The following is a 12,166-nucleotide window of genomic DNA, read 5'->3' on the forward strand; positions in this document are numbered from 1 at the left end:
AACCAACTATTATACCGATAAGATGGAGGGAAAAGATGCTGAGAGTTTCCTTCGCCGTTTCTGAGAAAAGTCGCCTCACATCTTCTACCTCTGGAGCTGTGACCCTTCCTGCAGCGGTTTTCCGGATTAATCTCTGAGAGAATCAGTCCAGAATCTACATCTGTGGGAAATTCAATGCTACTAAAGGACTGTCTCAGGTTTTCAGGCTGTGAAATGCAAATTGAATCAACGCGTGAGCTGAAGGACTTATCCACTGGAGGACAATTATGTTACAGGGAATCATGTAATCATTTACACCGCGGGGCACAATAACCAAAGGGATTCATTTTATGGCTTTTATAAGCTCTGGGCTTCATGTGTTTAAAATATACAGGCCGGAGATGCAACAGCGCCCCCAAGTGGAGGAAGCCAGATCACAAATAAGCAATTCTGGGAGCAAATTTTCCCATTAAAAAAGAAGTAAAAGTGGTTTGATCCAGTTGACTTCAATGTTAGATTTATATATATATATATTTTTAAGGGATTTAAAACTAAAATGACTCAAGAGGGTGATGCAGGGTGAAGTTTTCACCACAAACTGCTGCAGACATGTATCGGGTTACAGCGTGCCCCCCCCATCACACCCCGTGTCAGTTATTCTAAAAGCAGCCTCACACATATGAGCACACATGCTTTTATATTGCATTAACCTTCTCTAACCCATATGGAGCACACGCAGGATGACTCATAGCTTCACATCATTGGATTAGCCTCTGCTTTTGATTGCATCTCACTCCTGGGACAATAAGATCACGACAGCCCAGCCGACTATCTGTCAGAGCGATCTGAGAGAACGGCCAGGAGCGCTGAAGGTCATAGGAGGAGGAGCCACTTGTTTTTCTCTTAAAGCCCACATCTATCTTTCTCCCAAACATGAAACAGGCCAGTAGTGTTTTTTTTCTTAATCAAACGGTACATGTGAGGAAAGTCAGTCATAGCTGATAAAAAAGCCGAAGGCTACATCGTGTTTTCTGCCTATGAAAATAATCACATTAAAAGGAGGGAAGGTTTTTACCCGCAGAGACAGGAGGCATCTACAAAAAAAGCCTTTAGGTCAGCAGAAAGGCACTAAAATAACCCGGATTTTTCCAGCAAACACAATTCTGAGGAAATGTTTATCTGGAGTTGTGGTTTATTATGATCGAACTTCAAAAATCCAAGTAAATTTTGCTCTGCAGCCGTTTGTTATTTTATGATTTTCATCAATAAATGCATTTTTCAAAAAATTTAAATAAAGATTACAAAGCTGGATGTTCTTCAAATGATTCAACATTTTCACCTTAAAGATTCATGATCATTCTTCTGTCAGAAAAAAAAATATTTGTGTGGAATTAGATTAACACAAGATTTTTTTAAAGAAGATTTTTAGAAGCTCTTAAAACATAAAATTTGACGGTCTAAAAAAAAAGTGAAATCTAAAAAACACTTTTTTATTTAAAAAGAAAAAACCCACCAAGCTTGATCAGAGGCTGTGTGTGAACGTCCCATCATTGACTCAAGTGGTTTCTTTTTTGCCTTTACCTTTACTTTACATTCAGACAGTTTGGTTGTAAAATAAGTCGAGGCTTCAAGCATTTAGAAAAGTAAACATTTCACAAAAACATTAAGATTTTTTTAATCTTTAGAAGAACACTAAGGAAATATGAAACAGTAAAGGAACAATCATTTAAGGCAAATTCACTCACCAAGCTGGAGGTGAGGGAGGGGTCCGACTTTCCCAGGTTCAGCGAACGCATCCGAACAAGGTTTGAAGTGTCGTGTGGCAGCTGCAGGGTCGTCTGCGTCTGCGACAGGCTGGGGGGAAGCAGCAGGTATTTTCCTGGAAAAGCAGACAGAATTTGGTAAACCCAAAAAAGAGTTTTCCAAAAAATGAAAAGTAAAATAAATAAATGATTAATCTTTGAGTCAATTACATAAAAAATGGAAAGCAAAAACAATAAATTTAATTTTTGAAAAAAACCTGTAGTCTGCAGTGAAATTTGATCTTGAATTCAAGTTTATTCCTGTTTAAACAAACAGGAGTCAAGGCCCACTTTTCATTTCTGCACTCTAAGGTCTTAAAAATACAGAAGAAGCTGATTTGTGGCTAAAAATTCAACCAAAGGCTAACAAATAGAAACAAATTCACCACCAATATTCAAAGTCAATAATTAATAATAAAAAAAAACATGGGGAATCCAGTGTTTTCACATGAAGTTAACGTCAGCATTTCCTCATGCATCTGATACATCTGCATTTAAGTTACCTGTTCACATTGCTTCTGTTGTCTGTCAATGAAAAAGGTGATTTTATTTTAGAATATGTAAATATTTTAAAATATAAATCATTTCTGCAACACCTACTTTCTTTTATTTTATGGACTTGGCCAGGAAAAACTGATCCTTTCTGTGAGGAAGTTTACAGAATCAAAGCTCAGAGATAACTTTATGAAAATCCTCACCGCTAGATGGCAGTAAATGCTGCCTTTTTTTTGTTCTCAACAGCAGTCTGGTTTGGTCTAAAGTGGGAATTTCACTTTCTGTTAAAAAATACAATAAAAACAAAAAAAAAAAAAACAAGATGCACAAAAGAAAGAGCTTCATATTGAAATCAAAAGCATGTCTTTCTTGATTTCCCCTGATTTTAGCTCCAGATTTAGGTGAGCAAGGCCTTGAATTGTCCTGAGAACAGCAAACATTTTAGGTACTTTAATTTTTTTTTGCTTTTGTTTTGTGAGAAAGCAGAAAAAAAGAACCTAAAAAAAAAAAGCTTTCGTAAACATACAGAAGCATAGCAAAGGTTTAACGAGCATCTCCTAAGAATCTTATCTTGGTAAAAAGAAAAGTAAACATCCCTCAGATCTGCCATACATTTTTAATGTTCTCTGCCTTCTACCTCTCCTGCAGACAAACTAAATCTAAGAGATTGTTTTTTTTTAGTGTGGACTTTTTAAGGTTTGTTTTGATAACTGCACAGAAGTGAATGTGAGTGAGGCCGAGCAGGATGAATAAGAAAAAGAAAAGTTCCTTCCTCACCAGAGCATCACATCCTGGCACAGAGGAAGGAGATGAAACACCATTCAGCTCTTAAAAAGGCAGGTAAAAATGCTGACTTTCATTTACATTTAGCGCAGGTTCAACCCGGGTCACAACTCCCAACGAATCAACTCCAAACTTTTCGACATAAAGCAAGGAAAGGAAATATGAGATCATCTCTTTGCTGGGGATATTATTCCCGACTTCCCCTGTAAAGTGGGGCACATTTGTAAAGAACGAGGAATTTAACTGAAAGAATTTGGAAAAACTTGTTTTGTTTTTTCTCCAATATGCTGCACACAAACACACAATGTTTCTCACAAATGTTTTTTTCCATTTAAAAGAGAAATAAACATATTTTTTGTACTATGAGTTTGAAACTAACCCTATAAATAATATCCTTAACAAATGTACTTTATGTGATAATTCAGTAAAAGATTCAACAAGAAGATTGACATTGACATGAAGGAGGAAAATAAGGTTTCAGTGTAAAATCACCACTGCTGAAGTTTTTAAATCTACTAAACCAATTTTTATTCAATTTAATGCTCTGGGAGTGTATAAAGTAGGGGGTATAATGATGAATTGATAAATAGATTCATATTCCTCCTGTCAATCTGTCTGATATAAGTTTTATTATCCCATTGACGCATACCATTAAGAAATCATTTCAAACTGAAAAAAAGTTGTAATATTGATATCAGAAAATACCATCAGGTAGACAACAAAAACACTGATCATTCCATCATTACAGTCTAATGTGTGGAAGCCCTTTGAATTTAGAAAAGATGTGTGACCATCAGCTAGAAAGTTGTGTTTGGATTATTTGGATGTGGAAAAACAACAGTGGGCTGAACTTTAGGAGACTATAACGTGAATGGATTTGACATTCATTCTTGTTTACTTGTTTGGTTGTACACATATTTAATTCACACATCTTGCAAGAAATCCATGGAATCTGGAAAACTTCAGTATTTATCTCTGAGTCACACTGGTTGAAGTTTTGGCTAAAGATCGATTTTAGGTCAGTGAATTGGATCGTTCAAAATGAACCAATATCCACTATGAATCGCATAGTCAACCACAAATTATGATATCAAGCGCATCGTTAAAATGAATTGCCAAACCCCTACTATGACGTCAAAATTATTGCCAAAAAATATTTGTTTACGATTGTCATTTTTAGCCAAAATCCAAAAAAACCTGTGTCGCTTTCTAAAACATGGTTTCTGCAGAAACTCGCCTCTTGAGATGTGGGTGGGACTGTCATCGTGGGGAAATCCCCTTACACTGCCTGTGGCTGAGAGCTCTCTGTTTACACTCTATCCAGTTGTACAGCTTTGACCCAGATGTCCGCTCAGATGAGGAAAACGAAGACCTACATGGAGCAGGGAGCTCATGGCCCACCCAGCTTGTTTTCTACACCACAAATACACTGTTCTTCTCTGGCTACTCCTGATTCAAAACAATTTCATTAAATATTTGAAATGCAGTTTTAAACTTAATTTTATTTATGTCAATCAGAAAAACGCCACATAAAAAACAATTCTCCGTTAAGTTGATCTTTAAGGAAGGAACAATAAGTCAAAACGTTTGACGACAGCCTATTGGCTTTTTCCTGTATTAATGTATCTGTATAACTGTAGTCTGCGTCTGATTGACAGTATTTGTAATGGGTAAAAAATGTTTCGATATAAAATTAATCCAAATCGTTCCGACCACAATGTTCAAAGAGTCGCTTTCCTCATTTTCCTTCTAGTTTCATTTGAACCAAAACACATTTTCTGCTTCAAACTGTCAAAAGGTGCTTAAAAACATCTGTGGCTTTGTTTGCAGGAAACACGAGTGAAAACAATGTTTTTCTGTAGACCCCATCCTAAAGGTTAATGCATTTAGTCAGAGCGGCCCCCCTTTCATTAGCTGGAAAGGTCGATGTTTTAATCTGTGGGGCCAAATCCACCATATTGGTGAAATAAACATGATGTTTAAAGCTGTAAACACAAGAGGGTTTCTTTTTTAATTCACTAAACAGAAGCAGAAAAGCTCTGCAGATGTAACAAACGACACTTTCAGCTTCATTTGTCCACATGGGGAGTTTATTTATACTTGGAGCTACACGGGACTTTTGTAAAAAACAAACTCTTTTAGAACGTTAACTAAAATCAAAAAGTGCTCTGGTAGCAGATTCTCCTGAAGGTGAAGGTTAAAACTTTAACGAGTTTAAGATCATCAGCTCTTCTAACAAGTCAAAATGCTCAATTTATAACTTTGCTTTCCCAAAACCCAGAAAATGATATGTTTTGTTTATTTGGTAAAACACAAATGATTTAAAAAAAAAAAAAAAAGGGTGAAATTTTTTTTTTTTTTTTTTCAGAGAAAATTCCCAAAGTGAAGCTTTTTAAGCATTTGACATTTTTGATGAATTGGGATTTACAGGTTGTAGAAACTCAAAATCAAGAGAATCATGCATCAGAGGTTGATTGATCTCTAAATTTTCCATTGGTCCAAATGCGTGTGGGTCCCTGCGACTGCAAAACAGGGCTGGGGTAGGCTCCAGCAACCGTGTGACCCCGAAAGGGATTAAACAGGTTTGGAAGACGGATGAATGGATCACACAGAGAGGACTGACGCTGGAGTCGGTGCATTAAAAGTCAACACGCAGGCGTGTGCTATAAATGTCGCATCCCTGGTGTCAAGCCACTCCTGAACCAGAGACGACGTTAAAAGCTTCTTATCTGGATTAGGAGAAAAAGGAAGTGGACTGGTGTTAAACTGTCGAAAGTCCTTTCTTAGATGAAAGTACATTTTGCCATTTTGTTTTTAAATCTAGAGCAGGAGTGTCAAACTCATTTTGGTTTGTTTTTTGCTTTGGTAGCCTAATCACTTATTATTACACATTCATTCACAGAGGCCATTTAAATAAAATGCATTTCACTTTTAAAAAAATGGTTTATTCAATTTTACACAGACTGAATATTTTACATCCGACACTGAAGGAAAATGTAAATGTGCAAATTAATGAAAAATTAAACTAAATTAAACATTTGTGAAAATAAGAATTTGGAGTTAACCTCTTTCTCTCCTGAAACTTCACCTGTCCATCAATATCAGGATTCAAATCCTGTGCAGAAACACATTTACTGTCATTCAAGAGAGCAAAACACAATGAAATGTCCAAGAACCTTTTCCTGGTTTTCTGCTTGAATTTTGTGGCAACACCTGCCTTCTTCCTGACCTTTGATGAGGCGCCATCAGTGACCAGACTGACATCACGTGACCAATTCACTCCAACTATGTCATCAAAAAACTCTGCTGTGACGGTCTGTTCAACACTCCAATTAATATGCACACTTGTATTTATCTGTGATGTCTGTGCTTTCATCAATAGCGACCGAAAATACAGTAAATGACTGGATTCCTTCATTTGGCGCCCAAGTCTCCTCTGAGATGTTGGATCTGATCGTGATCTCTGTCAGACTGCTAGCAAAGGTCGACGGCTTTTTGGGATACAAGACTTCTGCGGGCTTCAGCGTTTTTTCATAAGTTCAGCATCTGAAAATGGTTTGGATGTTTGCTCCAACTTGTCTGCAATCAGGTGTCTGTCACTGCTCCGTCACTGACACCGGTTATTTTATCAGTCCAGCTAATAGTTGGTAAATCTTCTCTTTTCTTAACTCGACATGGTGAATCTTTTCTTTATGGTAAGTCTCATAGTGGTGCTTAATGTTCTATTCTTTGAGCACTGCAACCTGTTGATAACATACCAACCCACGTGGGTTTTGCATTCAGGTCTGTGAACAAATCAAACTCTTTCCATTTTTCCTGGAAAGCTCAGCCCTCCACTTCAACCTTTTTTTCTTTTTGATAACATTTTGGTCATTATTGTGTCACTACTGATCATTCTTATAGCAACGTAACAGCGGTGAGGCTCACGAGGAACCAAACTACATCTTACCCTAGACACAGAGCTGTTAGGTTTGCTTTTGGCACGTGCAGAGGTTTGCTGTTTCACCTGTTTTGCTTTTCCTTTGCTCCCCCTAGTGTATGAATTGCACATTTCGGTTATTTCTTTAAAAAATCTTAACTCGCCACAAGAATGGACTAGAATCCTGCTTTTAAAAATAAATAAAAAATATCCTTATAATTTTTACTGTTCATGACTGGGCCGGATTGAACCATCTGGCAGGCAGGACATGGCCCGCGGCCCGTATGTCTGACACCCCTGATCTAGAGTCTTTAGGAGGACTGAAGAAGCAGAACCTAGCTTGAAGTCCAGTAGGAAGTTTCCACAGTCAGTGATGGTTAAGGGTGCCTTGTCATCTACCGGTGTTGGTCCACTGTGTTTTCTGAAGTCCACAGTCAATGCAGACATCTAGCAGGAAATCCTAGAGCACTCCATCTCTCTGCTGACCAGCTGTGTGGAGATGCTCGTTTTATTTTCCAGCAGGACTTGCCAAATGCAACCAAAGAGTTCCCTGTGCTCAATCGGACAGCAACTCATCCGATCTGAACCCAACAGAAAAATCTATGAGCTGCCGTCAGAAGGAAGAAGATGAGACTCCAAACCCAACCGTGCAGAGGAGCTGCAGGCAGCTTTCAAAGCAACCTGAGCTTCTATTGCTACTACACAGGCTGCTGATGCAGTCATTCATGCAGGAGGCCTAACCAAGTATGGAGAGCAGAAAAATGAACAGTTTTCAGTTTGTGCTGAATAACTTTTTATCTGTATTATGTGACATTTTTTTATGATTCAAAGACCATAACTAAAACAATGTGTTAAATCAAGGATTAAGTTATGTCTATGTGTAATGGTACCATTTCATTATATGATTTGACAGGTTTCTGTACTTGTAGTTGACGTGAGTTTTCTTTATAGGCTGGTGGTGCTGCTCCTCATTTATTATGACATTTGGTTACATATTTTCTCTGCTGATGCTGATGCTGATGATTATACCAGGGGTCTGCAATCTGAGGCTCTGGAGCCACAGGCGGCTTTTCTATCCCTCCATTGTGGCTCTTTGGCTTTGAATAATAATTTGAACAAATAGTAGTTAAGTTGTCACTTATTTTTAGATCTTTAAACTGAGGGGGATCTTACATGAGTAAAACATTAACCCTATTTAACAGTCTTGAGAGTTTTACCATTCCTCCAAAAGGCAAAATTATACTTTGACCTGAATATCATTGGGGTTTATTTTTAGATTAAGTTTGAACTCATTATTTTATCATGTCTAGGTTTTGTTCCGAGTTCTTAAAGTACAATTGCAAACAAATGTACCGTATCAGGATCTTATTTGACGCATGATGCATTTTATTTTGAAAGGAACTTATATATGTGGATGTCAAAAGTAATATATTAGAAATATAACACTGTTATAATTCAATTTTTTTAAATATTTAAAAACGTTTTTTTACATGAATGGATGGCTTAATGGCCACAAAAAAATAAATAAAATATATTTTCATAAATGGTGAAGTGGTACTTTGTAGCTTTTATTGGGTTTTGGTCAGTAAGAAACTGAGCCAAATTGCTCTTAGTGTTTTGTTTTTGACCCAGCTTAGTTTGTCTGCATCACCCAGAATTGTGGAAAAGGTGTTGAAGAATAGATGAAAGCTGCCAAACAAGTCTTGAAAACGTGATAGAATTTACTAGTCAGAGCATCAAAAGGTGTCAGGTTCAAGCGTGTCTGGTCTCTATGACCGGGGTAGAAAAGAAAAACCTGAAATCAATCTTTATATATCTCTCAAATCCTTGGATCAAATGTTCTTTAAAAGAAATTCAGTGAAAACTCTTCATATCTTATCGTTTTTTTTACTTAAAGTTCCACCTGGATATGTGAAAACTACATCATAACTAAAACAAATCATTTTTAGAAAAAAAATATTTAAATTTATTCTTTCCTTGTATTAAATCCAATCAAAATGAAATTGTGAATAGAAATGTGTATTTTCATCAGTCCGTGTTGCGTCTGTGGGTGAAGAAAGCCCACTGTGTCTGTGCTGATTAAGAAACTACCAACGGTTGCACGAAATGCCAACCTGACAACTTTTCCAATTCATTCTAAAATGATGACGCTCAAAAATACTAAAGTTTGCTTCAACTCAGGAAAAGACTTCAGCTGGTCCCGTGTGATTCCTGATGGCAAGAGGGTAAAAGGTTCGATTGTTTGGTTTATTTCAAGCAAATTTCTGCTATAAAAACAAAGGAAAAAAGAACTGTACAATGAAAATGCATAGATATAGTAAATCTATTTAAGATAATCCTAAATTGATTAGAAAATACTGTTTATAGTACATAATAATCCTATATTCTTCATACTATCATTGCTTTAAATCCTGAATAGACATATTTGCACTTATACAGATTGAGCATAAGGATTGTAAATTGAAGGTTCAAGTGTCAACAACAGAAACATTTCTCTAAAAATGAACATGGATCGTCCATATAAGGAACATTTGGGCAGTAAAGAGTCAACACCCGATGCTTTTGGATTCAGACCATTTCTGCAAAAGAAAATATAAATCACTGATCAAAGATAATTAATTCAAACTTGCTTATATTAAATGTTTACCCGTCAGTTGCTATATAACAGAGAATGCTTTTAAGTTCTAAGGTTTGATTAGTGCTCCGGGCTTTTTCGGAGAGCGTTTGCTTCCAGAAACAGACTTTGGAGCAGCTTCATGTTTAAAGATGAGGAACTTTAAAGAGAAAAAGTGGTTCTGTAAAGACTGTTTTCCAAACGTTTGAGTCAGAATAATCCCAGCGCTCCTTTGAAAAACAGAGCGCGTCATACAGTCGTTGGTCTGCCAAAACCGTGAGTCACGGTTTTGACCAGAACGCGTCATCTAAAAAAGCCGACTAAGGAGGACAAGCCGCTCCAGGTTTGTCTGCCGTCTGTTGGCGATCAGTTAAAAAGTTAACCATGAGAATCAGAGTGAAACACACCTGTGAGACCGCCGCCGAGGCTCCTCCTGCGGACATACTTTCCGTCATCACTCAGGTGCTGCTTGAACTTGAGAGCAGCACTCAACCCCAGAGTCAGCTCAGGGTTACTGCACTTCCTGAGGGAGGGGGGCGGTGGATACAGGATGTTGTCCATCTGTGGGAAAAGGGAGATTTTAAACGAAAAGGAAAATGTATTGGGGGAAAAAACCCCGTCAAATATAAAATCTTTATCTATAAAGACAAAAACCCTTGTCTGTGGTGAGTTTATGAAATAACTAATTGGGGTTTATTCTGTTTCCATCGACTTTTATACCATTGATCTTTCATACACTATTACGTATTGCACATTACTATGTTTTTAACAGAACAAAGCAAAAAAAAAAAAAAACAAAGCTTTAAAAATTCCAATATATAAAAAGATGAAAAAAAAAAATTTCTGCTTAACTACTACCTTTATTAATAATAAAAGCACAGATCTTAAAACAACAAAACATGGGGGGGGAAACGCTTTAAAAAGTCATACATTCAGTATTTTTAACCAAATATGGACGAAAAAAAAGTTTAAAAAACTGTCAAAGAATGTGCAAGTTACAGCAACTTTTCCTTGTTATTAAAGAAAGAATTAGAAGAGAAGTTTCAGGCTTCAGTGCTTCCCGAGTCACACGGCCAATACTCTCATTTACTAGGTGGGCAACAAAAATGTGCTCACAAGAGTGACTGAGAAACACAGGAGGATGAAAAATGTAACTGCAAATGTAAAAAAATGTTTGCAGCTACAATAGACCCACTTTGAGGAAAATGGTGTTTTTAACATGTTCTTGTGGCATTTTCTTGCTGATGGAGGACATAAATTAAGAAGATTCAGCTCAAGATTGGATTGCTTTGTATTTTTTAATTCAAATCATTGTGAATCAAGATCAAAATCAAGACCATCGCTCCATTCTGATGATGCGTTTTCCTCTTCTGGGCTAGAATCTGGATCTAAACTGTACAGATGGATTTTTGTCTAGGTTTAGGGTTCTAAGGGACTGGGGGTTGCCCCCAGTTCATTCTAATTAACTACAACCGCTCTGCAGAAACTATGTCCTAGATGGCAACACAGGTTTTTGGATTTTGGTGAAAAGGAGCATAAACATGATTTAAAGACTATTGGGAACTCTTTGAAAATAGAAAGATTATTGGACTGGGACTTTAAGAGAATAAATGTTGAAACATAATTATAGGCGGAAGACAAATCTGCCATTTTATTAGTCCAAGAAAGGCACCTTCTATAGAGACAGAAGTTAAAAAGCTTTGCAGAAAAAGGTTACTCCTTAACCCCATATGTCACCAATTCGCAGCGAACCATAAATTTAGCAGCACCTTGAACGGAAAAAACAAATTTTCTCATAAATTTGGAAAGTGAGTCAAGGATGAAGTTGTTAAACATGCAAGACACGGGGCAGACAGTTGTAGTCCACATACTTTCTGAAAGTCCACTCTTTGCTAGTCTCTTGTCTAAACAGATGAGGATAACTTGCATGAAGCTCAAGCAGCAAAACAAAGGCCAGCAATGAGGAAGAGGCCCTCCCTGAGAACTCGTGTCTGAGAGCAGACAAGGGAAGGAAATGCAGGATCCCTGCACAGCAACAATCACACAAACAACTCTCTGCTGCTAAACTCAAACGGACAAAACCAAAACAAAACGCATCTGATAGCTGCTTGTTTTGGTTCAGGAGCTACTGCTGCAGTTAGGTACAAATCGTGAGGGCAGAGAGCTTTCTTTCTTATCCAAAGGAGTCTCTTAGGGTTCCAATGTTGAGTCCAACTTCATTCAACAAGATTATAAATGCTGTTGCTGAATCCCATATTCATCAATATGCTGATGACACCATCCTGTTCTAGGTCAACTCCTTCCTAAACTCTGCTCATCAGCTTCTTCCCCCTGGATGTTTTCTGGAATTTATTCACTATTTGGAATCAAGCTGGACAGTCACTGACCAAAACCCATTAGAGGTCATCTCTACTTATTTAAACTGGCTCTTCATTTCTGTGGACTAATACATAATTGTATCTTATTTTTTTGCAAAAACATTTTTTTTTGGAGAAAAAAAACTTTCCAACTGAAATCTAAGTCTTTGTTCGAGCAGCTTCATTCTAAAAGCCTGAAGCTCTGCTGGTCGCTCCC

At 37.2% G+C, this 12,166-nt stretch overlaps 1 protein-coding gene across 4 annotated transcripts in view; it reads right to left on the reverse strand.

Annotated features, from left to right (window-relative positions):
- mast4 (microtubule associated serine/threonine kinase family member 4) overlaps positions 1-12,166 on the reverse strand; it is a 133,457-nt gene that overhangs the window by 98,712 nt on the left and 22,579 nt on the right. For all 4 annotated transcript variants that reach the window (XM_023960995.1, XM_023960994.1, XM_023960992.1 and 1 more), the window contains exons 2-3: positions 10,000-10,153; positions 1,725-1,858 (exon numbers count right to left, since the gene is read on the reverse strand). In XM_023960995.1, the coding sequence (XP_023816763.1) occupies positions 1,725-1,858; positions 10,000-10,153 (288 nt within the window). The remainder of the gene's footprint in view (positions 1-1,724; positions 1,859-9,999; positions 10,154-12,166) is intronic.

The sequence above is a fragment of the Oryzias latipes genome, chromosome 12 (assembly GCF_002234675.1).
Source record: "Oryzias latipes chromosome 12, ASM223467v1".
Lineage (NCBI taxonomy): Eukaryota > Metazoa > Chordata > Actinopteri > Beloniformes > Adrianichthyidae > Oryzias > Oryzias latipes.